Source organism: Serinus canaria, chromosome 14 (assembly GCF_022539315.1).
Source record: "Serinus canaria isolate serCan28SL12 chromosome 14, serCan2020, whole genome shotgun sequence".
NCBI lineage: Eukaryota > Metazoa > Chordata > Aves > Passeriformes > Fringillidae > Serinus > Serinus canaria.
Genome location: NC_066328.1, coordinates 15560597 through 15585329, shown reverse-complemented (window position 1 = coordinate 15585329; position 24733 = coordinate 15560597). Strand labels below are relative to the sequence as shown.

Below are 24733 nucleotides of genomic sequence, written 5' to 3'. Positions count from 1 at the left end.
GCCCTTAAGGCCCTGGTTTAGCTTTTGGTCAGCCACAATCAAAACCAATTGTTCGGGCAGTTGGAGATGGTCATTGTAGGTCCCTTCCAACTGCACTATTCCCCTCCTTTCCACTCCGCGCTCAGCGCTGCCAGCCCTTTCACTGCTTTGCTTTTAAATATTGCCCTAAGATGGGGGAGCAACTCTCCTTTGACTGTTTTTAACACATGCAATCAGCAACTACGGCAATTAAGAGGCTTAATTAGCATCTGAATCAGCCTTCTCGAACAACCCCCTTTGCAACAGTAGCAAATAAGGGCGAAGGAGTTGAAATTTTTCCTGTGAGTGTGGGCAGGCCCTGGCACAGGGTGCCCAGAAAAGATGAGACTGCCCCTGGATCCCTGGAAGTGCCCAAGGCAAGCCTGGATGGGGCTTGGACCAGCTTGGGATGGCGGAAGCTGTCCCTGCCCATGGAATGGTTTGAGGTTTAAGGTCCATTCCACCCCAAAGCATTCTGTGATTCTGTGAAGAAAGTGCAGCCCCGGCTGAGGCTGTTTGTGGAGCTCCCGGGAGGATTTCACTCCAGCAGAGCTCCTGTGCTGGGTTTCCCAGTGGCCTGTCCACTACTCCCAGGAAGGACTGGGATGTGCAGACTTGGGGCAGCAGACGCGGGGCGAGGCTGTTCAGGCTCACACACTGCACACCAGATGTTCCCCTTCTGCCAGAGGAGTGAACGAGAGCCCCGCTGGCCCCAGAGCAGCCCCGGGGACCCTGCGGGAATCTGCCACTTCTGTCAGAAGGTTAAATAAGATTTCAATTAAGTGACACATCGCCGTGGAGCAATTGCTTCCAAACTGCCTTCACTTAGACGAGCTCTGCTCCAGCGGGAGAGTTTAGAGCCGAGCCTCCGTCTGCTCACGCGCTCCCTGGCAGCCCCAGCCTGGCCTCCCTCCTCCCTGCCGGCCACGCTGCGCCGCTCTCCGGTGCCACTGCAGGGTCACTGTGACCTACTCAGCCAAGGAACTTGCCAAACTGGACAATTTTATTGTTTTTCTCATGGATCTCCCAGCCATTAGGGAATCTCACCCCATCCGCACGCGGCTGCAGCCGCTCCCGCAGCACCACGGTCGCGCGTTGCCCCTCGGCTGTGCCCAGACAGTCATCTCTGACTGCGTGTGTACCAACTGTAGGGAAGTAATTCGTTTTCTTGCAACATTAGAGGTGAATTAAGTGCTGGATACTTGCTACCAGTCACTGGAGTAATTCTGCTCCCGAGTCCTTTCATGGGAGGGAGGGAAGGAGGGAAGGAAATAAGCCCTTTCGAGACCACAGAAAATTGCAAAAGGATGTTTCTTCCAACCCGACATGACAAAATTGAATTCCAAGCTATTTAATGCATGCACGAAACGCCATAGAGGAACCCAGCCCGAGCACTCTGTCCAGCACGACAGGGAAAGGGGTTCGGAACACAAGCATTGCTCCAGCACTAGCTCAGTGCTCCCAGCTCCGGACTTCCAGGCGATTCCACCGCAAGGTAACTACCGGGTAAGGGTTCTCACGGACAGGGCTATCGCCAGCATTTCCATGGACACACAGCTATGGGAACACTGCGGTTATGATCACACAAATGATGGAGACCTCGGCAAGCCTCTGCCCCGGGGGCTGGAGCCCGCTCAGTCTGCAGGGCGCCAGGGCCGGGGTCCCAGCACGGCCCCGTCCCCTCCCCTCGGGGGTCCCACTCCCACCGCAGGCACAGCGGCCTGGCACGGCCAGTGGCATTTCAGGAGTGAAAAACCAGCCCCATGGGCAGGGGCACGGGGAGCCTCCGGGTTTGTCCTTAAAAACGGGGTTTCACAGGTTACACCGTCACGAGGGTGATGCCATGCAGCCTGCCCACGGCCCAGCCCGCCTCAGACCGGCGTGGTTCGTCTGTTGGCCGGGTTGTTGTGCAAAGACTCCTTGAACTCTTTGGGGATGGAGTTATGGACCTGTAAAAAACCGTGGTCCCGCTCCGAGTTGAGCAGCGTCCCCATGGTAACCTTGGAGGGATCCCTGGAGAGGGTGAACATGGAGATGTCGGTGGAGGGGATGGTGCCGAACCCTTTGCTGATGGGCGACATGTCCCGGGAGCGGGGCTCGGTGGAGCGGGAGCTGGACCGCCGGCGGAAGCGGTACCTGTAGGGGGGCAGGCGGGTGAAGGCCGACCTCTTGAGCAGCTCCGAGTGGGACCTGGCACGGATCTGGCGGTGCTTCTCGATGTACATGTGCACGGCGATCACCCCCACCATCTCGGCGATGATGAAGGACAGCGCCCCGAAGTAGAAGGACCAGCCGTAGGAGTAGCTCTTCTTGGAGTCGCTCTGCCCCGGGTCCCCCGCGTTGGCCGAGATGTACACTATGATCCCGATGATGTTGCTGAGACCTGCAGGGGGGACAAGCGGGGCAGGTGCTCACCTGAGTGGCAGGAGTGGATGGGGGGATGTGTCCCCAAGGGGCACCAACCTCTCTGCCAGCACACTTGGACCAAATCCCCCTGCAGACCTCTGCTGATCTCCCAGGACACCTTTAAGTTCCCTTACTCATTCCCTTACTCCTGTATATTCCCAGGAAGGAGGAATAACCAGTGCTTTCTCTAGAAAAGGGACATTTCAGGAGCTGGTTGTGCTTTGCTTTGCTGAAGAGTGAATGCAGGAGCCTGGCTGGTGTAATGCAGCAGCAGAGCCAGTCTGAGGGGTACAAGGGGATCCCCCCAGCACGAAGCCAGCTTGCCATGGCCCTGGGAGCACAGGAAGGCTGGAATGGCTCTGTCTCTTTCCGTTTCTTGTGGAGTCCTGAGGCTTTGTTTGGGACAGGGGCAGCCTGTGCCCCGCCAGCAGCCAGCAGGGCTGTGCTGCAGGCTGGGGAGAGGCTGGTGCATTCCCAGATTTACTTAATGAATCGATTATGTTCTCTCTGCTGTTTTCTCATCTGCATCAGCAGCTCCTGCCAGCCAAGGAGGAAGAGTCATTTGTCTTTTTGTGGGGAGAAGAAAAACACAAAACAGAGCGGTTCCTTGAGACAAAGACATTGTCACGCGATAATCAGGGGAAGCGGAGGGGAGCAGCACAGAGAAATGAGTAATCCAGCAGGAGCAGCCTCTCCAGAGAGTGGTTTCCATGTGGCAGCCCCTCTGCCTGCTGCTGCTGCTGGCACAGTGCCCACTGACTGTCCAGGATGGAGGTCCCTGTCCCAGGGTCTGGTGACCCTCGGGGGGATGGCTGCACTGGGGAGCCCCTCCTGGGCTGTGCCCCCACAGGGGCTCTGCTCGAGGCAGGGCAGGGGGGCACTTGAAGCCCTGTCTGACACAGGGACCATGGCCAGAGACCCATGACAGCCTTTCCCCTCTGTGGGGATTTTCCCACAGGTCTGGAACAGCTCTCAAACCTCAGAATCTCCCTGTGCTGACAGCCTGGGAGGACCCACACCCCGCCCATGTGTCCCCCCTGTGTCCCCCAGGCTGGAGGAGCCCCTGGGCAGCTCCTACCTGCAGAGACGAAGAAGATGCCAGCGCTGAGGATGACGTTGTGTTTGCTCTTGTAGAACTCGCTGGCGGCCACGCAGAGGCCCCCGAAGAACAGCAGCCCCACGCTGAGGATGGGGAAGATGCTGGATGCTCTCACTGCACCTGTGGGACAGGGAGAGGGGCAGCATCAGCCCCCAGCACCCCCTGAACCAGCACCAGGGAAGGATCTGTGCAAGGGCACCCCTGGGGCTGCCAGGATGGATGAGGAGACACAGCACTGGTCCCCACCAGGCATCCTCAGCTTCTCATGGAACTCTGGAATGGTTTGGGTTGGAAAGGACCTTCACACCATCCAGTGCCACCGCTGCCATGGCAGGGACACCTTCCACCATCCCAGCTTGATCCAAGCCCCATCCAGCCTGGCCTTGGGCACTGCCAGGGATCCAGGGGCAGCCACAGCTTCTCTGGGCACCTTTGCCAGGGCTTGCCCACCCTCCCAGGGAAGGATTCCTTCTGTATATCTCACCTGAGTTTCCCCTCTTTCAGCAGGAGGCATGGCTGTCCCAAGGCTGGGTGAGGGTGGCCCTGCAGCCAAAGAACACTGTCCCCTCAGTGTGAGCATGTGCCAGGCACTGTGACAGAGGCTGGGCACAAATGCCACCCTGACATGCAGAGCCACATGTGTGTGCCAGACTGCTGAGGGCTCACCCCAAGCTCTGCACTTCTAAACAACAGCAGAGGCAGCAGGGGAGTGCAGCAGCCCTGGGCACTCCCTGAGCTGCTGGGGCTGGAAGGAATCCTGGGAGCAGGGCCCTGTGCCCATGGCCTGGTGCTCAGCCCCAGCTCCCTGGCTGACCCAGCTGCTGCTCATCCAGCTGTTGCTCTGGACTCTCAGATTTCCACATCTCTGCTCACCCAGTGGAGAGGAGAGCGAGTTTAATGAAATGGCTTTGCAGTTTTAGTAGATTAGTGCTGAAGTTCTCCCACTCCCTCTCACATTTAAAGTAAAAAGTCTATTTTAAAGCCCCCAGGAGTGGAATTTTAATGGAGCTCCTCTGTATTTCTCTGCTTTAATAGCGGCCCTATTTGAGGGATGAGAGCCCAAGCCAAGGCACAGTGTATTTTTGGTGCAGCAGGTAGTGATCTGCTGCATTCATTTCTCTCTACTGTCATTTTGGAAGCTGATCCATGTAGGAAAGGGGATTGGGCTGGGCTTTAAGGTCCCTTCCAACCTGGGCCGTTCTGGGATGCTGTGGGAAAGCCTGTGGTTCTGCCCTGCAGCTTGGCTGGCCCCTGGGACAGGAGGAGCCACTTTTCCCAGGAAATGTGCCAATTCAGCTCCCTCTGTGTCCCTGTGCTTGGCTGCCAGTGCAGAGCACGTGGCACCTGCTCCTCGTGCTCTCCCAGGGAGCCCAGCCTGGCTGGAGGCTCGGGGAGCAGGGACACCAGCAGGGATGTGCAGAGAGGTCCCTGTGGTGCTGCACCTCAGACCTGCAGGGTCCCAGTCCCCCGTGGGGGCACCAGGACACTCAGGCTGTGCAGCCACTGCTGGGACCGGCCATGGGGACAGCGAGTGCCAGCCCAGTGTGCCATGAGCATGTGGCACTGCAGCATGGTACTGCCAGGCTCGGGCAGCCTAGAGGGTCCCTGAGGCTGCACAGGGAGCCTGGGGGGCTGTGACCCCTCAGCCTCCTGCTGGGTGACACCAGGGGACAGGGAGGGGGTGCCCTGCAGTGCCCAGGGGCCACGTGCCACGGGGGAGCACTCACGGAGCAGATACTCGGCCGTGTCTTGCTCGTAGTCTGCATCCTCAGGGAAGTGGTCGATTTTCTTGCACACTCCTCGGAAGGTTCCTGGGGAGACACAAGCCAGGAAATGCTCAGATCCTGCTGGCCAGGATGTGCAGGAGCCCAGGGGACTTCATGTTCTACATGGACACTGAGGCCCAGTGTGGGACTGCTCTGGAGCAGTGAGGGGCAGCGAGGGGTGGCAGGAACTGCAGCATCTCCCCAGAAGAGCAGCCCCCTCAGCATCCTGACTCTGGTCATGCTGGCTCTGTCCCCTGTGCCATGGCACCAGGAGGACAGGTCACCAGGGACCAGGGCTCCAGACAGCACAAGCCAACCCTCAGGGTGTCCTGCACACTCCCAGGCTGAGCTCGGGGGAGCTGAGCAGCACGACAGGCATCAGTCAGAGGCTGAAGATGAAGCTCTGGAGGAGGCAGGCTGTCATCCAGAGGGAGACACAGCAAAGGAGGGAGAATCGCCTGCTCCCGTTGCTTTGGGAACTGTGGGAGAAGGGGATGCACTGGGCTCGGTGAGGACACCAGCTCCACAGCACAGCCCCCAGCCTCCTCCTCCCGGCTCTGGGCTTCCACCCACCTCGTCCCAGTACCCAGAGCCAGCAGGCTCTGCCCCACACTCCCCAGAGCTGCCCCCTCTGCTCTGCAGCCATCAGGCAGCGCCAGAGTGGGGCTGCAGCGATGGATGGAGCAGGCACGAGCAGAGCAGCACGCCCGGCTGCCCGGGGCAGGAGACAGCCCTGGCTCCACAGCATCCACTCTCACTCTGACATTTATTTTGTCTCCTTTACTCCCTCTGTTCACCAACTGATGCTCGTCGTCATGGCAATGCCGAGCCACCTGACACACCTTCAGCCTCCAAGCACACACCACAACAAGGCTGCAATCCCAAAAAGCCCCCTCTGACCTCCAAGATGCTCCCCAGGGAGGGAATCCTGCCCCTGGCAGCTGCGGCTGGAAACGGCCCCAGGGATGGGTGAGAGAGCTGCTCAGGGTCCTGGCTGGGGACACGGAGCCCCGTGTCACATCCTCAGCCCCCAGGTCCCCGTGGCAGCCGATGCAGCTCCGTGTGCTCCTCTCCCGGACCCGGCCAAGGGACACGGGGATGTGTGCCAGGGGCCGTGCCCTGGCTCTGGTACCGCCTCGGGGCACTCGCAGTCCCTGCCAGCGCCTCCCCAGCCCCCAGCTGTGCCCCGGGCACGGCCCAGCCAGGCTCGGGACAGGCTGGGCTGGGGGCTGCCCGCACTCGGGCTCCTCCCGGCCCGGAGAAGGCCAGCTGCTGCTTCCAGCACATCCCAGCCCGCTCCCGAGCCCTTCCCCAGCCGCTGGCTGCGTGCTGGGAGCCCGAGCCACAGCCCCACGTTCCTCTCCTCTGCGGCCGCTGCTGCCGCCCGTCCCCGCTCGGCCCTCTGGATCCCAGCGATTTCCTCTCCCTATTAGTATGAATCCCAATTAACCAACTCGGCCCACCGCCACCGCTCCCTGCCGGAGCCCAGCCCGGCAGCAGCGCCGGAGCAGGGGCTGTGCCCTCCGGGCAGGGGCTGTGCCCTCCCTGCTCCGCGGTACCGCCGAGCTCCCGCCCCGCCCTTATCGGCACATGCAGAGGCAATTAATTGATTTGATCTCAGGTTGTTTTCCTCTCAGAGCCCCTTTCCCCAGGGAGGGCTGGGGGGACGGGGAGGGACTGTGAGGGAAATACGGTTGCAGTGGTGGAAATACAGCCAAGAATATCGATCCCAGCCCGACGAGCCAGGAGACTAAAGAGCTCCAGTTATGGTGTTAAAAACTCATTACTTTTCATCTGGTGGAACCATTTTTCCAGGGACCATTCTGGGTGCTGCTGGTGTGTGCAAAGGAACACTCAGGCTGAGGAGGATGAGCTGAGACCACTCTCAAATGAGAACAAAATCCCTTTCTCCTCTTGTAGTGGCTCAGCCAGGAGTCAAGGTCACATTCCAGCCCTCAGCACTTCCTGATAAATCCAAGTGAGTTATCTCCCCAGTTGTGGTTTCCAGTAATGGCCTTCTAAAGGCACTGTGTTACACCAAATCCATCTGAGGGAAGGGGCAGGTCATTATGGTCTAAGTTCTCTGAAAATTAATATTTTGGAGAACCAGAGGTCGGAGCTGAGCTGGGGAGTGCTGGGGTAGGAAGGGGCCTGCTGCACAATCCCAGAGATGCTCAGGCTCTGCACTCCCTGTTAACAAGAGCAAGATACCTAAATATCTCCGAGGAATTAAAACTTCAGGGCTCATCTTTTTTTACCTCCCACCCACCTCCCAGATGCTTGGAGAGATGGAGAGAAATTCATCCATATTCCTTCTCTTCCCCAGCTCCAGGCTCTGCAAGTCATCCTGGGGCTCTTTGCACAAGGTCCCTAGTGGGCAGAGCTCTGGGGTTTTGGCTCTGTGCTAGCCATGGCCAGCACCCAGTGGCCACTGCACAGGGCTCAGGCTGTGTGTGTAGTGGGGGGGGGTCTCAGCCACCCCCCAGAACATTGTTTGCCTCCTGCATCACCAGATTTTCAACACAGCCGGAGTTCAAAGACACACAGTAGCTTAGAAGAGCACCAGAGAAGGCTGCTAGGGTGGGTACAGCCCCTGATCTGCAGCACTGAGCAACCCCCCTGGAGCTGCTGCTGGAGCTGAGGACAAGGGCTGTTCTCCACCAGGCCAGGGAAGCCCTGGGGAGCCAGGGGATCTGTCCTTGGGGAGCCAGGGACCTGTCCTTGGGGAGCCAGGAGATCTGCCCTTGGGGAGCCCGGAGATCTGCCCTTGGGGAGCCAGGAGATCTGTCCTTGGGGAGCCAGGGGACTTGTCCTTGGGGAGCCAGGAGATCTGCCCTTGGGGAGCCAGGAGATCTGCCCTTCGGGAGCCAGGAGACCTGTCCTTGGGGAGCCAGGGGATCTGTCCTTGGGGAGCCAGGAGATCTGTCCTTGGGGAGCCAGGAGATCTGTCCTTGGGGAGCCAGGGGACTTGTCCTTGGGGAGCCAGGAGATCTGCCCTTGGGGAGCCAGGAGACCTGTCCTTCAGGAGCCAGGGGACCTGTCCTTGGGGAGCCAGGGGACTTCTGTCCTTGGGGAGCCAGGGGACCTGTCCCTGCCATCCCACCAGCTCTGTGACTCCTCAGACCATTACTGCAGCTGCTGGCCCCCAGCCCAGGAGAGGGGCTGAATGAAGGCAGAACCCGAGAGCCCCCAGCCTTGCTGGTGCTGGGATGGGTGCTGGGCCCCTCAACACCTGGCAGTGGGAGGAATCCTCCTCCTCCTCCTCGGCAGGGCTGAGCTGTCCCGCAGCACATCCCATGGGCCCAGCAGCCCCACAGCAGCTCCCCCGGCGGCTCGGGTGGGATCTGGCTCCGGCTGCCTTTCACACCCTCTCCCCCTCTCTGCGGTGGTGGCTTCTGCCTGAGCAGAGGCACCTACACAGATACGCCTGTTCCCAAGGACAGTTTTTCCTGTTTTCATATATTAAAAAAACCCCACCAGTGGAAAAAACCCAAGTCAGATGAAAGGAATGCAGGAGCGAGGAGGCAGCAGGGGTGGCTGCGCTGTGGCTGTGGCGGCCGAGCAGAGGGAGCACACACCTGAGCACACCTGGGGACAGAGGGGACAGAGCCCAAGCACCCCCAGGGCTGGCGGGGTGTGGGGAGCAGGAGATACCCGGGATGGGCATCCCCACGGGGGACACGGCGAGCACAGCTTGGCACTCACACCTCGGGTGGGCTGGGAGCTCCTGCCAGCGCCAGCCCGCGAGGTGCCAGCGCTCGGCGCGTGGCACAGGGACTTCACTCCCTCAGCAGTGCTAAACGAAAAAAAAGGGGAAAAAAAAAATCTACATTTTGACAGTGACTCATCATCTCCCATTCTGGAATCTGTGGGGTTGGTGCAACCTACACAAGGCAGTTCAGAAAAGCAAAACATTTCTGAATAATAGAGGAGGAAAAAAAAGTTTGCAGCTGATGGGTAATTTCCAGCCCTTTGCTCTGAGGGTTTTCTCATTTTTCCTCATTAGAAAAGTAATCAGGTAACACTCTGGAGCTGCTTCCAGGGGCTCCCCCCACGCTCTCCTGGGCTTCCTTCCTCCCTGCATCCTCCCAGCCTCCCTCCCTCTGTCCTTCCACATTGTTGGAGCTCAGGGCAGGAAAGCACCATGCTCCTGGGAAGGTGCTGGGATGGGGTAGGAAGGTGCAGGGGCCCAGGTGAGTGCAGGGGCTCTGGGTGCCCTTCTCTGCTGTCCCCTCTGTGGCTGGGATGGGGTAGGAAGGTGCAGGGGCCCAGGTGAGTGCAGGGGCTCTGGGTGCCCTTCTCTGCTGTCCCCTCTGTGGCACGTGGCAATGGGCAGCAGCTGCCAACGCCGGGAGCGCTCAGATCGTGCTGGGGAGGAGAGCACTCATCAGCATGTCTAAGGAAATCATTTCATGTTTTATCTTTAACAGTGGATAAACATTGATTTTTATTTTAAAAGGTAATTGACATTCCTATGAGAGTGCAATGAGTGCTGGAGCAGCCGGAATTGGCGTAAATAAGCCGTGTGCTAGAAATTAATGAGCTTCACTGATTGAGTTTATCTGTTTAAATTAATACAATTCTGGCAATTATATAAAAAACCAATGATCTTTGGTTTGCTTGCCTGCTTGGAGACATTGATGGTTAGAGACGGGGCAGGGCAGGAGTCCTGGCCCAGCTGAGCCCAGAGCCCGGGGCACCAGGACCTCCCCTGATCCTCCAGGATCTGCTTTCCCTCTTTAATGAACATTTTAGATTTACTTAACTGCTGAGCCCCTGGGAAGGGTTTGCCTTCCAGCCTCCTCTCTGGCTGAAGGTAACAGGGGTGGCCTGCTCAGCTCTGGGAGATTCCTGGATCCCACATCCTTGTCCAGCAGGGTGTGGGGCAGGGGGTCTGTCCTGCAGGTGAGAGCTCTGGGCCCGTTTGGTAAAGGGGGCTTGGGCTCATCCCCCTCCTCCCTTTTCCACCACTCCAAGAGCTGGCCAGAGCTGGAACAAGTTCCCAGCCCAATCCTGGCATGAGTGTCTGGTCTTTTACCCAAACCATTCCATGATTCCATGCTCCCATTATCCAGCTGGATAATTTACAGACAGATCCAGACACTCTCATTTGTAGGAGTGAGTTTGACCCACAAGTTTCATGTCCAGAACACTGGGGACAAAACCCGCCCAGGTGGGACGAGGGGGAAAACCAAGAGCCAAGGGTGTGAAACCTGGAATGCTCTGGTGAAACAAGGTGCCAGAATCCAGACAAAGAGAATCTGTGGGTGTGGGTGCTCGGGTGTCTGCTCCCACCCTGAGCAGAGGCCGGATCATCCCCAGGCTGCTTAAGCACCTATTTATATCAAGGAGGAGAGAGGCTGCATGATGATGGGGAGCTGGAGGTTTCACTTCACCGGTATTAAAATGTCCTCTGAATTTCTAAAAACCTATAAATGACAATTTCATAGCTGTGAAGCGTGGCATCCAGCACAGGGGAGTGCTATTTTCGACTCCGTGTTGACAGCTGAAGGGGAATGGATCACAGAATTAAAAACTAGTTGCTGCTCAAGTCCAAGCAATCATGGCTTGATTATGCTTCTTATGGGCACACAGAGGCAAGTCCGAGGCACCAGCACAGACTCCTGGTGCTTTGAGAGGTCAATTCACAGAGCAGAAAACAATTATAAGCCCAATCACTTAGGAGAATGGATTTAAGCATAAAAGCACAACTGTGCACAGAGAATGATTTAAGAGCGTTTTGCCCGAAAACTCATCACCGTGACGGGAGTTTGCATTGCTTTAGAAACTGCCTGGCTAATAAGCAAACAGCTATAAAAATAAAAACAGGCCCAACAAAGAGAAGAAAGGAGATATTCATAACTCTGAATATAAATCAGCAACTTGGAACGGTAGAGCGCCGATAAAGGCTGGAAGAAGCAGCGGAAAAGCACCAAAACGTCCTTCCCCAGTGCATTGGATGAGCAGCAGCACAGAAAGGAGCAGTGCCACCGCCCGTCACCACACAACGCAGCAGCCTCAGTCACAGGGCCCAGAAATGCAAAATAACTGATCACAGCCACAGCATCTCTCACACAGCACACCTCACCCGGGCCGGGAGGAGCCTGCTGAGCAGTGCCAGCCCTGGGGAACGCGGGGAGGGGAAGCTGAGGTGCTGCTCTGCCCACCCTGCAGCCCCACTGCTGCTCCAGGGCTGGGGCTGGCACTGGCAGCACCAGCAGGGACTGGGAACAAGGGGGCAGCCACTGGCACAGAGTGACACAGCCACTGGTCACACTCGCTTTGGTGCGGCCAACAGCAGTGACAGTGACACAGAGCCCAGCAGGTGACTGTGACAGCGTGGGGGCCAGCAGGGACATCCTGGTGTGCTGGTGTACATTAGCCTGGAAGGGCAGATTTATTCATGGAATCATCACAGGATTTACTCATGGAATCATCACAGGATTTACTCATGGAATCAGCACAGGATTTACTCATGGAATCAGCACCGGATTCCAGAGTGGCCTGGGCTAGAAGGGACCTCACAGCCCACCCAGTGCCACCCCTGCCATGGCAGGGACACATCCCACTGTCCCAGGCTGCTCCCAGCCCCATCCAGCCTGGTCTGGGACACTGCCAGGGATGCAGGGGCAGCCACAGCTTCTCTGGACACCTGTGCCAGGGCCTGCCCACCCTTAATATTCCCTGTTTCAAGGTGAAGCAGCAGCTTTGATCTGTGATCAGCACCACGGTCTGTGTTTGAAGGAGGCTGTTACTCCATCCCACAAAAAGAGGGCTCTGGGCAGAGGCTCAGGAGGTGCCAGGGGAGCCTGGTGGGCAGTGAGCCCCTCCATGCCCTCAGCACAGCCTGACCCCAGCAGGCCCAGGGCCCAGGGCTGCAAAAAGCAAATCATTCTGCAAAGGAGCCCCACGGTGCAGAATATCCAGGCTAAAAATATGTAAATGGCCATGAAAAGCACTGTCAGAGCCGCAGCGAGACGAGGCAGTCACCAAAAGGCAATTTCGAATTTCTGAGCTCGCTGCACGAGGCATTAAAAAGGTCACTATTTCTGAAATAAGGATCTTTACAAATAAACACATTTGCCGAGGCCTCGGTGAGTCATGCCGGAGCGGAGCACAGAGCATTTCCACCCTAATGCTCCTGACAGGCCGGGAGCAGGGAGATCTTTTCATGTTTACAGTTCATCAATAGTTATTACAGCTGCACAGTCAATCTTTAAAGCACATTTAGCCCGGGAGGAGGCTCGGCAGGTTGTTTTCCCTGAAAAAGTGATATTAAATTTATCACGTTCTTCCTCTCTTATAGCGCAGATTTGAAGGCAAGTATTTGAAGTTCAAATACACGACTGCCACTCCAGCACCTGCCTTTTTTAAAACATATCTATACTTCTGTCACATCTTCCCGGTATAGATATTTGAAGTTTTCAGCTGATGTGTTAAAAGGGCCTCGATCCATCACAGCCCATTTATTCCCGGGAATGCAGTGGGCATTGTGCCGCTGGTGCGGGAGGGAGGGGCTGGCACCCCGCACCGCAGCTCCCCGCTCTCCTCCCGCTCCCCCGGCCGGGGCTGCGGGTCCGGTCCGGCCCCGCCGGCTCCGAGCGCCGCCAGCCCGGCCGGATTTAGCTCCTGCCTGCCGGAGGCAGCGCCGCCTCCTCACCATCTGCGGGAGGGAAGCAGCCCCGGGGAGCGGCTCCAACGCCCCAGATGGGGAAGGCGATATTCAGGAGTAGCACCATAGTTTCACTCTTGGCTTTTTTTGGAGAACAAGGAGGAACTCTCCTGCAGCCGGAGCATCAGGAGAGAACTTTGCTGGTGAACCAGTGAGCGACGTCAACCTCATCCTCCCCATCCATGAAATAAAAGCTGTCCTTTTGAGCTGCCCAGAGACCCAGAGCCACTCCAGGGCATTCCATGCTCCCCCTGCCCTGTTTGGGAACACCTTGGCACTACTGCACTGGCAGCAGGCTCCTGCCTGGGTGGGGAGGGTGCCCCTCGTCCCTCAGGCAGCACTTTGGGATTTCACAGCACCAAAATCCCCCAGCACATGGCAGCCAGCTGCTCCAGGCCCCTGAAAGGCTGCCCTGCCCCAGGCAGCCCCTGGGACTCCTCTGAGGCTGTGATGTCCCTGCCCACGCTGCACCCTCCGGCCCAGGGAGCAGGACCCTGCTCCTGGCCACAGAGCTGCTCACTCGGGGCAGAGCTGGGCAAGCTGCTTTGTGGTCCCTGGGCCACTCACACCATCACCTTGGCCATTAAACAGCCCCACCTTCCCCAGCTTCCCAAACCTGGCTCAAAACACCAAATCCTAGAAAACATCTGAACTTTTAAACAGCCCCAAGTCCGCCTGGCCCTGCCATTCCAAACACCAAACACGCCCAGCTCTCCATGGCTCTGCCCTTCAGCAGCCAACGAGAGCTCTGAGGAGAAGAGGAGAAAGATGTGAAAGCCCCGAGACGGTGGCAGCAGAGAGCTTCACCACTCCCCCACGGCTTTCCATCCTCCTCTTCTGCACTGAATCACAGAGAGCCCGTCCTGCTGCTGCTGCAGCCAGGTGCTGCTCTGCCATCAAGGACAGAGGGAGTTCCACCGGGCTCCTGGCACTTACCTGGGGCTGCCCCTGCGGCTTTACTGCCCAATTTTCAGCTCTGGATCATGCCCAGGGTCCGTGGCGTTGCCCTCAGCCCACAGCACACATCCCTGCAGGGAGGGCTGTGCCTGCAGCAGCCTTTGATGGCTCCATCCCAGGTGCAGCCCAGCAGCTCTGGTTACCACTGAGGGCACCCACCTGCTCTCTGGGTGATGCTCCAGCAGCTGGGGCTACGAGCTGGAAGGACAATGGATGGATGGAGAGCAGCCCTGAGGAGAGCTGGAGAGGGACTGTGGGCAAGGACAGGGAATGACAGGACAAGGGGGAATGGTTCTACACTGACAGAGGGGAGGCTTAGATTAGACACATGGAAGGAATTCCTCCCTGGAAGGTGGGTGGGCCCTGGCACAGGTGCCTTGAGCAGCTGTGGCTGCCCCTGGATCCCTGGCAGTGTCCCAGGCCAGGCTGGACAGGGCTGGGAGCAGCCTGGGACAGTGGGATGTGTCCCTGCCATGGCAGGGGTGGCACTGAATATCTTGGAAGTCCCTTCCAACCCAAACCATTCCACAGTCCCATGGTTCTGCCCTCCCCAGTTTACAGACGGGTAGGGCAGCACTGCAGAGATGCAGATCACGAGCATCTGCTTGCTTTGGGTGCTCAGCTGGAGCCGGGGATTTCACAGCCCTGGCACAGGCTCTGCGCGGGAGGTGACGCTGCTGTCACAGCCCGGCCCGCGCCACCAGCGGGGCTGAGCCCCCCCGAGCCGCTCCTGCCTGCTCGGGACGTTCTGCTTCTCCTGCTCTGTGGGAGACTTCCCCTCATCCCCAAGGGCAGATCTGCTCCAGCTGACGCCGCAAGAGATTTCTAAGGAGTGCCTGGGCTCGTGTGCCCTGAGCAGCCCCTGCCTGAGGCCCAGGGCTGTCCCCAAGCCCCTCAGTGAGCGGCACGCACGGTGGCACACACGGGGCCAGTGCGGGATGCACGGGGCACAGGGGCCATCCCGTCCCCGCAGTGCCCAGCCCGGGTCCGCAGGGCCGGGCCGAGCGCGGTGCCGCCAGACGGGGCTCGGGGGGAGGCAGAGGAGGAGGAGGAGGAGGAGGAGGCGCGGCTGTCTCGCACCTCAGCCACTCTGGGCCGGGGCTGGCAGCAGCCACGGGGCCCCGGCTGCGGGCAGGCACCGCACCTCCGGCGGCACCGGCCCTGCGGGCACGGGCTGGGCTCCCGGGAGCTGCTGCAGGCTCACGGGGGGCGGGACAGCGGGAATTAATTGGGGCAGCACGGGGCAATAGACAGAGCATCCTCAAAGTCATCAGCCGCAGCTGGTCCCCACACGCACACCGCCTCCCTCAGCCCCGCCGCCCCTTGCCGGCAGCCGGGGACAGAAGCAGCAGCCCCGGCTCCCGCTGCCGCCCGGCTGAGGTCTCACAGCCCGCTGCAGCTCTCCTGCTTCCCATGCAAGGCGCGATCGCTCTGATCCTCCAGCCTCTCACGCTGGAGAGGAGGCCAAAGACTGATGCACAGAGAACACGTTCATCCTTGGCTGGAGCGCTGAGGAGCGACAGGAGATTCTCCCAGCACGGGGAGAAGGAGCCCCGGGGCCGCGGGAGGCTGGCAGCCCCCGGAGCAGCCGGGCGGGCAGGGCACGCAGCCCGTGCCCATCTGGAGCGGTGCCAGCCCGGCCCGGCCCGGTGGCACAGCTGCTGCACCGCGATGGGGCTGAGCCAGGCTGCTCAGGCAAATGGAGGACTTGGCAAGGATGCCGAGCATCCCGGCAGGAATGACTGTCCCAGCTGGCCGGGACACACAGCCGGGCTGGCAGCTGCCGGAGGTCACCGTGTGCCTCGGCAGGCGACAGCGACCTTTCCCAGCCAGGCAGCGGCCCGGGGAAGGCGCAGCCGCTCGCGGCGCTCGGGGATGGCGCGGTGTGTGTGGTGCGCTCGGGGATGCTGAGGTGTCACACTCAGCTGCAGGGAGTTGGTGTTCAACGCCCGGCTGAGCGTCACGGCCTGGCCTGCAGGGCTCCTGTTCCGTGTTAGGAGGGAGCCCAGCCTCTCCGGGGGGATGGAGGTGCCATCTCTGGAACCAGGGAAGTTCAGGACATGAGCTGCTGGATTACAATGCCAGCAGTTCAAGCCAAGGTTTTAGTCAGTTAAATCAGGCACACCTCAAAAGAGCCATTGCTTGTTGGTGATCTCTCTGGGGGTGCTCTCCCCTCCCCTTGTGACCTCAGGCACAAACTGAGATTTAAGGTACAGCTAGGGGACAATTACCAAAACACCAGTGAAATTGGAAATGTGTCCCCTCGAGAGGCATGAATACAAATGTCACCCTCAAACACCACCTTTGTCACTGCTCACTACAGTCCCACAGGATGTATGACCAATGCCAACATCCCCATGAGTGCCCAGCATCCCCCAGCAAGGCCGGGAGGTCACATGGCCCCCCTTGTCCCTGTCCCCACCTCGGAGCTCCTGGCCACCTCAATTCTCCTCCTTCAGAACAACCCACTTGGCAAACGGCAAACGCAGAGCCCTGGGGAGGGTGACAGGATGGCACCAGGGACTGACCTGCTCCTAAACCTGCCCGCTGCCCTTCCTGCCACCCTGGCATTCCCACAGGACAGTGTGATTAAACAGCACCATTCCCAGGGACCTGGCACAGGAACAGCTCAGCCTCCCTCTGCTGCCCAGCAGCACGGGATCTGTCTTTACATTGTGGTGTCAGGAGATAAGAAATGGGCAATATCTGAGAAAATCATCACACCCTGCTCAGCAGGCACGATCCCTCCTCCTGCCAAAGCCTGATGTGCTCAGCACTCACCAGGGACTGGGGGATTCCTGCCATGTTCAGGGTCTGAGCGAAGCCCAGGGCTCCTGACACAGCCAAAAGGGACCAAGAGCCTGCTGCAAGAGGACCCTCCACTTCCCCTCTGGGCAAGGCATCACAGCACCTTAGAACCCCCGAATTGTTTGGAAGGGACCAAAAGACACGGGACAGCACCAAGCCCGCAGCATCCCCTGGCCTGGACTGCTCCTCCCGAAGCCCCTCCGACACCTGTTGCAGGTGGAAGGCTGGGAAATGGCAGCAGCGTGCAGAGAGAGCATTCGGCAGCAGCCCCGGTGTCCGGGGTGTTCCCAGGGTTGAGTAACAGGTCCCGGGGCGGGATGCAGCCCCTGCCCCTCCCCGCAGAGCCTGCGGAGCCTCCTCCCGCCGCAGGGCTGTCTGCACGCACACCCGAGGGACAGCCACCCGTTGTCACCCCGGCGCTGTCATTCCTTATCACAGCGGTGTCTTCTTCATCAGAGCCCTGATCTGGAGCTGCTGCACTCCCCCAGCCCACCTGGGACTGCTCAGAGCAAGCGGCTCCCGGCTCCTCACCCAGAGGAAAGCTTCCCAAAACCTCCGGAGCAGAGCCCATCACCACGGCAAACCCGCCGGGGGCCCTCAGGAGAGACCCCCAGCTCTCCACACCGAGCACTGACCCGGAACGCATCCAGCAGCTTCAGGGGAAATCCTTCCGAGGGGCGCTCCAGAGGCTGACGTGGGTTGGAGGGGTTGGAGCCCAGCTGGAAAGCTGGCACCCTTCTGGAAGGGGAACGGGCAGTGGGCAGCGGGCAGGACCCCTCCCCAGCTCCCTGCGGGCACTCAGGACACGGGTGGTGCCTTTCCCCTTGAGCTGCCCCCGCCCCACAGCTGCCGGCGCTGCTGTCAATGGCAGTGGATGCCTGGCAGCTGCCTCCTCACCTGGCAGCAGGTGAGGCAGGGAGAGCCCCCCCTGCCGAGTGGGACCCCTCGAACAGCAACCCAGCAACCCCCACATCGACGGATTAATGCATTCACATACATTGAAGGCCGTTTTTGATTTTCCCGAGAAAGCAGGTTACTGTCTAGTTATGAAGTGCACACTGCGTTCATTAAAAATCCATGGAGAAACCCATGTGAACAGGGACCAGGAGAGGCGAGGAGCACTGAGCAAGATGAATGCTCGGCTGTCTCACCTCAGCTCATCCCAGACCGCAGGGCATGGCAGGTCTGCACACCTGGCCTGTCCCCTGAGCAGTGCCCGGGGCTGTGCCAGGGGGCACGGGAGGGGCACCACCCTTCGGGCCAGCGGGGGGACTTCCCCGGTGCGGCGGGAGGCGAGCACTGCCGAATCCACCTGGCTTCACGTTACAAAAGGCAAAACTCCTGCTGAGAGAAGGGATTCACCAAAGGCCACGCAGCTCTTGGCAGCGGAGCCGGGCATCGCTCCCCGGCTGCTCCAGCAAACGTCACGGCTGGCGCCTCCTGGCCAGTGCCCACCTCGCCGGGAGCCCGGGGACCCGGCACCCATCCGTGGGGCACCCTCCCCACAGCCCAGCTGCCCGCAGCCCCCAGCGCCGGGCTCGCAGCCCTCGGCAGCCAGCCCTAATTATTTACAGCGGGCGTGGAGCCAGTGACCTTGCATGGGAAAAAAACCACTTGGGCCTCATTCAAATTCAGCCTTCCACCTCTATTACACGGGAACAGCTCCGGAGATGACAGGCTCTGCACCACGCCTATGCAGCAGTAAAATGCCTGTTTCTGAGCTGTTCACAGCGTTTTACTCATCACGTGCTGCTCGCAGGCAGTGAGGGAACCGGCTCTTTAACCCGCCCCACGAGTCAGGATTTCTGCCCAGAAAACACCGCAGCACCCCAGCAGGGTGAATTGTGCACCCTCTGCTCGAAGCAGAGCTGCTGGCAGCGAGCTGAGGCGCAGCTCCTCCCCGGACACTCTCCAACCAGCCCTGGAGCCACGGTGCCAGCTGGCAGGGGCATGAGACCCTCTGTGCCCAGAAGAAGGATTCTTATGACTGGTGGCATTTGGCCATGTGCCACAAGAACATGGGGCTGGAGCAGCCTGAGGGTCCAGCCAGCCTCATTTCCTTCTCCATTAGAGGACAGTAATTCACTTTTATCCAATACATCCTCCACTAGGGCGAGGCTCAGGGATTCCCTAAAGCCAAGGCTGTGCCCGGATGCTGTTCGTGACCCCTCTCAGAGCCCCGTGCCCAGGGCATGTGTTCAGTGCTGTGTGACAGCAGTGCCAGGGCTGGGCTGTCCCTGCTCCAGCCTGTCCTGATGGAAAGTCTCGCTGGGTTAAACTGCAGCCTGGTAATCCCACCAGGTAGTCTCAGACAGGTAACTGTCTCCACCTGCATCCCTCTCCTCTCCATAGGTGCCTCCATCACGTCCTGTATTTCCATCACACAGGAAAACTCAGCACGTCCCAGCCCTCAGGAGACAAGGAGCAAGCAGCCCTTCCCAGCACCCCAGCCCTGCCTGGCTGCACAGAGCAGCCCTGCCCCCTCCATCCCCTCCAGCCCTCGCTGGCACTCCCCATCCGGGCTCCCCTGCCCCACAGCTGCCATCCCCGGGCAGAGCAGGGCTGGGGGCACTGTGGGGAGCCGTGCCAGGGGTGCTGGGCAGCGTGGGCAGCGTGGTCAGCGTGGTCAGCCTGGCTGGCAGCCCCTCCACACCACCAGCAGCACTGGCACCGAGCTGCGCCGGGCACCGCCGAGAAGTGGCACGTTGGGGTGGTGATGAGAATCTATCCCAGACACTGACCAGACAGAGGAACAGGATGAGCAGCTCCTTAAATACCTGCCCATAATGAGGAGTGAGAAAAAGTGCTCCATCATGGGTGATTGCAATCTCAGGGACATTTGCTTGGCGCTTCTAAAAATTAAAGATAATAACTTTCTAACAGAAACAATCTTGCTGTCACCTTGGGGAAATTCTCTGCTTGGCCTCACTCAGAGGGCTGAGAGGAGCTGGAGGAAGGGGAAGAGCTGGTGCCCAGCCAGGGCAGGGCTTCCAGCCCGGTTTAATGCCTTCACTGTGACCCAGCTCAGCTCAGCAGAGCCAAAACCAGCCAAGGACAGAACCAACAGGGAAAACGGAAACTCAGGAGCGAGGGCAGGTGCTTCCCTGCACCTCACATTCCTGCCGGCCCCCCTGGAAAGGGGCATGAGGAATTTAATTAAATAATTAAAAATCGGGGACTTTGATAAGGGAAGTAGCAGGCCACACAAAAGTGGCTGATGGGAGGAGCCGATGGGATGGGTTAAAATAAATCTGCAGCTGAAAGGTCAAGGCAGAACAAGGAGGAGTTCTGTCATTGTGTTGGAAGGAGCTTTCCTGACGTGTAAACCATGACTGGCTCATGGCAGTGTAACTGTCAGTCATGGAGCAGAAGTGACACATGCTTATTTATTCATCAGATACTTCTGTTCTCCACTCGGAGACAAACGGGCTCCGGGTTCTGGCAGGAGCTGGGGGATGCTGAGCAGCGACTGCAAAGTGTAAACATGGAATCGGGAGGACCAGAGAGCTTCCTCCCAGGAGCATTCAGAGAACGGGCTGAGAAGGCTTCTGAAGGTCTGAAATGGATTTTAATAAACCTTGGCTTTCTGTTGAATTTTGAGAAGAAGGGAGAAGCTGGTTTGATGCCAGGAGGGATGAGATGGGCAGTGGCAGGGGCTGTGTCCCCAGCACTGCCCATGGCTTAGCAGAGGAGGGAATGGAGGAGGAGGCAAATGTCAAACAGCCTCGTGGAAAACAGATTTATCAAACTTCATACATTTTTCCTGATATAGTTATAAATTCAGTTGATAAAGGAAGTCAGTAACATAATACATTTAAGAGTTCCATGGTGTATTTGATTTAGCTCTCCTGAAAAAGTTAAAGACCTGCATAATGCAGAATCAACAGTGCTTTATTACCGGGGCTGGGAGCTCCCAGAGACAGTCCCTCAATCTCAGGGATGTTCCTGCACAGGATTGCCTCTTACAAGGACAGAGCTGAGCTATGGCAACATCTTCATTGGGAATATTGAATAAAATATGAAATAATTGGGAGTAAACCAGGGATATGGCAGAGAAAGGAGTGATGGGAATATTGATGGATGAGGGAGGTGGGCCAGGCAGGTTTGGGCAGCTCGGTACCTTGGGCTCATTCAGCCCTGGCCATCTCTGTACAGCCAGCTCCAAGGACTGGGAGGGAGGAACCAGGGGAGCCACTTCCAGTTTGGGGCTGGAGATGCTGCCCAGTCCCACCCGATGGGCTGGGGGTCCCACCCCTCTGGGGACTCCCCGTGAGGGGCTCAGTGACCTCAGCGTGCAGCCAGACTCACAGCAGGCAGAACATGGACAGACAGCCCCCGTGGCCACGGGAGACCCAGAGGTTATTTCTTGTGTTCAAGGGCACTTGGAGGAGCTCACGGGCTCTCCAGTGGAACCCTGGCCCAGGGACGTGGCTGATCACCCTGGGGTGCAGCCTCCAGGAGTGACCATCCACCCACCACCACCCTGCAGGTCAGGGCCAGAAAGGACTGGGCAGGGTCCTGAGGGCTGTGGGGTCAGCTGGTGGTACCTGCAATTGGTGTGTAAATCCAGACAGCATCATCCCAAAAGACCAGCCCTGAGATTTCCCCAGGCTCCGCAGGGAGAAACTGCTGGCTGGCAGCTGGAGCTGCTCTGGGGGACTCTGGAGGGGCCAGGATGGGCCCAAGGGGGACAGCCCAGCTGAAGGACAGCTCTGAGACACAAGATGTCTGTGTCCCCTGCAAAACACCCCACAAACCAGCCCAGAGGAATGCTGGATGCTGAGCATCCTCTGTGAGGGAGGCAGGCAGAGCAACGCTTGGCCTCCTCCAGAAATGACAGAGCACTTTATTCTGATGAGGGAAATGAAGGAGGAAAGGAAAAGTACCACATCGCCTTAAAATATGGTATTTTGAGCAGCCTCGGCCAAATCCTCCTGCTCCTTCTGCCTGTTTCAGATCCGCATGATGCCATGGAGCCAGTCCCAATCTACACCACGCAGCAGGGAGGACACGGAGCCTCCCTGCATTTAATGATGCTGCATTTAATGATGCTGAATTTAATTAAGTTTGATGGAAACCAAAGTTCTCTTACTTTCTTGAAAACACCACTAGCCTAGGCAGCTATTTCTCAACTTCAGCTCTCTCCCCAAAGTGCCGTGTGCTTCCCTCCCTCCTGAACGGACACAGCAGGCACACAGGACAACAAGTGACACTGGGACAGCCCCGGGGGACACGCACCGACCAGCGCCGGTCACACCTGAGCTGGACACGCGAGGGGACACCTGCCGAGCGTTCACACATTGTAAAAGCAATAACCAGGATCCAAAAGCTGCCATTCCAAGCAGACTATCGCGGCCCAGCAGGCTGGGAACACCTGCCTGGGCTCCAGCTATTGAGTCAAGCGCTAATTTGTGTTTCCCAGTGTGGGTGGCTCTCCATGGGTCTGCGGCGGCTCCATTCAGGATTTATCCGCTCTCGCCGAAGGGCTTGTGACGCTCACGTGGTGCGTGGCTCCCACGCAGGCGCTGCGCCGGGGCCGCCGGGGATGCTCGGAGCCGCCGCTCCCGTCGGGCCGAGCCGCGGCAGCTCCACGCGCGATTCCTGCCCCGGCACACGCGTCCAGCCCCCGCCGGCGGCGGAAAGTTCAGGGCTTAAGTGGCTCCCGAGGGGCAGGGAGCTCTGCTCGGTGCTGAAAGCATTTGTGCACGGCCGGAGAAGCGGCCCCTGCGACAGACAGACCGCGCTCGGTCCCGGCCCGGGGATGGAGCCGCTGTCCCTGCTCCGAGCCCGACACAGCGAGCGCACGGAGAGCAGCAGGCAGCGAGGCCCTGGTGCGGGAATCACACCGCACCTGCCGCCTGTAACGGGTCCGGGCTCTGCCCCCGGCGCTCCCCCGGCTGCGGGGCCGCTCAGCCCCCGCTCAGCGCGCTCCTTCCCCCGCACCGGCTCCTGAGCCCTGCGCAGCTCGCTGGGGGAAGTTTTCCCTTGCCAGCACCGCGCTGGTTAACAGCCCGCGAGGCGCCTTCCCCTGCGGAATTCAGGAAGGTGACAAGCAGCCCCAGCACGTCCCCCCAGCACCATCACAGCCCCACGTGCTCCCCCCAGTACAGGCCGGGACCCTCCCTGTCCCTGGCGGGCACCGCAGCCCCGCTGTCACCGCACCCACGCAGGGATGGGGAGCCCATGCCCCGCACGAGGCCCGAGGGTGCCGCAGGTACGGCCGAGCCCCGCACGGCTCTGCTCCCTCTCCCACTCCCGCAGCTCTCAGAGCCCCAACCCGGGGTAGGATGTGGAACGGGGAGTGCTGAGCCCACGGCGGACCCCTGCCCTGCTGCTCCCAGCCCCGTGCCCAGGCTCAGGGTGGAGGGCTGGGATCCAGCTCTGAGCTCTGCCATGGCACTGCTGAGCCCTTTCCCGAGTGAGCTGTGCCCAGGGCAGCGGGGCCTCTCTGGCTCCTTCCAAAGCAGTGATTGATCACAGTCAGGGACACATAAAACATTGGCTGGAAAAAAAAATACAGGTAGCAAAACAAAGATTTTTGGATATTACTCATGTCTCCAGTGATCGCATCTTTCACATCCCTGGCTCCTGCCTCGTTGGCTCCCTCAGCCCAAGAGGGGAGACTGATTATCTCAAATTATTTATTACGGAATTAGAGCGTGATCCAAACCCTCCTTGAATCAATAAGAAAGCTCTGACTGACTTCACCGGGTTTAGGACCGAGCACCAGGAACAGACAGGGTATTTCTGCATCCGTGACTCACCGAGAACTTTCCAACGTGGAGGAGCAGCTCAGCGCCTGTCCCCAGCGCTGGAGGGGTCGCTCCGGGGCCGGAGCGCTCTGGCACCGCCAGGGCCCCTCAGGGCAGGTTCTCCTGAGCACACAGGACACCCACTGCTGCACTCACTGTCAAAGTTAGGGCCCAGGGTGATGCCACCGGCCGTTTATCGCTGCGCAGGTACCAGCACCTGGCTCTGTTAAAGCTCATCTTTAACCACAGCCTGTGGCTGCTCAGAAACACCTCAACCAACAGCTCTGGGGCAAAACTGCCCCAAATTGTGGCCTGTGCTGCAGGAGGGCGGCAGCTGCTGGGGCCTCGCCAGGCAGGCGCAGCTGCGGGAGGGGAGCAGCGGGGCGAAGCGGCGAGGCCGGGGGGGCAGGAGCTCGGCCGTGGGGCAGTCGTGGTGGGGCAGCCCCGCCGTGGGACTGCCCGGCCGCGGGGACGAGCTGCGCTGGCAGCAGCAGCCCCCCCTGCCCGGCCGTGCTGCTCGCAGGGAAAGGGCTGGCGCCGGAGCCGGGGCTCGGTGATGAAAGAGCAGGGCGCGGTGGGTTCCCCCCGGTGACAGGGACGCGGGGCCGGCGGAGCCTCGGAGAGGGGCAGCAGCCGCGGGCCTCTCGCTCCCGCATTCCCGATCAGGAGAGGGACCTGTGGCCCCTCAGCCCGGAGCTCGCCGGGAGGACACAGCGCGTCTGCCGCCGCAGGTCCCCGGCACGGGGGGAGCCGCAGACCCCCTCTCCCCGGCCCCCGCGCCCCGCCAGGAGCGGCCCCCCTGAGGTTCCACCTCGGTGCCACCGCCAGTGCCCGGGGAGGGGTGCGGAAGGCGGCAGCGGGGAGCGGCGGGGCCGCCGGGCCGGGGGATGCTCGGATGGCTGGGGGATGCGCCGCTCGCCGGGGGCCCGGATCTGGGGAGGGGGGTCCCGCGATGCAACCCTTCCCCCGAAGTTTTGGGGCCGCGGGGGTCGGTACCTTCCAGGCAGCACGTCCTCCAGAGCCCCGAGTGGGTCATCACCTCCTCGTTCTTGCGGCTCGTGTCGTTGTCGCTCATGGACTTAGTCCTGCACACGCCGCGCGAGTAGAGCCAGTAGTCGGTGCCCACGGCGATGGTCATCAGGCTGAAGGCTGCGAAGGCTCCCACCGTGGTGACGAGCATCTGGACGCCTCTGTCACACATCCTCATGCTGCTTCATCCTCCGGCGGCGGCTCGCAGGGGAAGGGCCGGCGCCGC

The 24733-nt window shown here is 59.8% G+C and overlaps 1 protein-coding gene across 1 annotated transcript; it reads right to left on the bottom strand.

Moving 5' to 3' along the window:
* Positions 1-999: 999 nt before the first annotated feature.
* Positions 1000-24733, bottom strand: CACNG3 (calcium voltage-gated channel auxiliary subunit gamma 3). The gene is made up of 4 exons (XM_050980060.1): positions 24475-24733; positions 5251-5334; positions 3503-3643; positions 1000-2401 (listed from the first exon to the last, which is right to left on the bottom strand). Exons 1-4 carry the CDS (start codon positions 24683-24685, stop codon positions 1890-1892), a joined length of 948 nt encoding a protein of 315 aa, XP_050836017.1. The 5' UTR covers positions 24686-24733; the 3' UTR covers positions 1000-1889.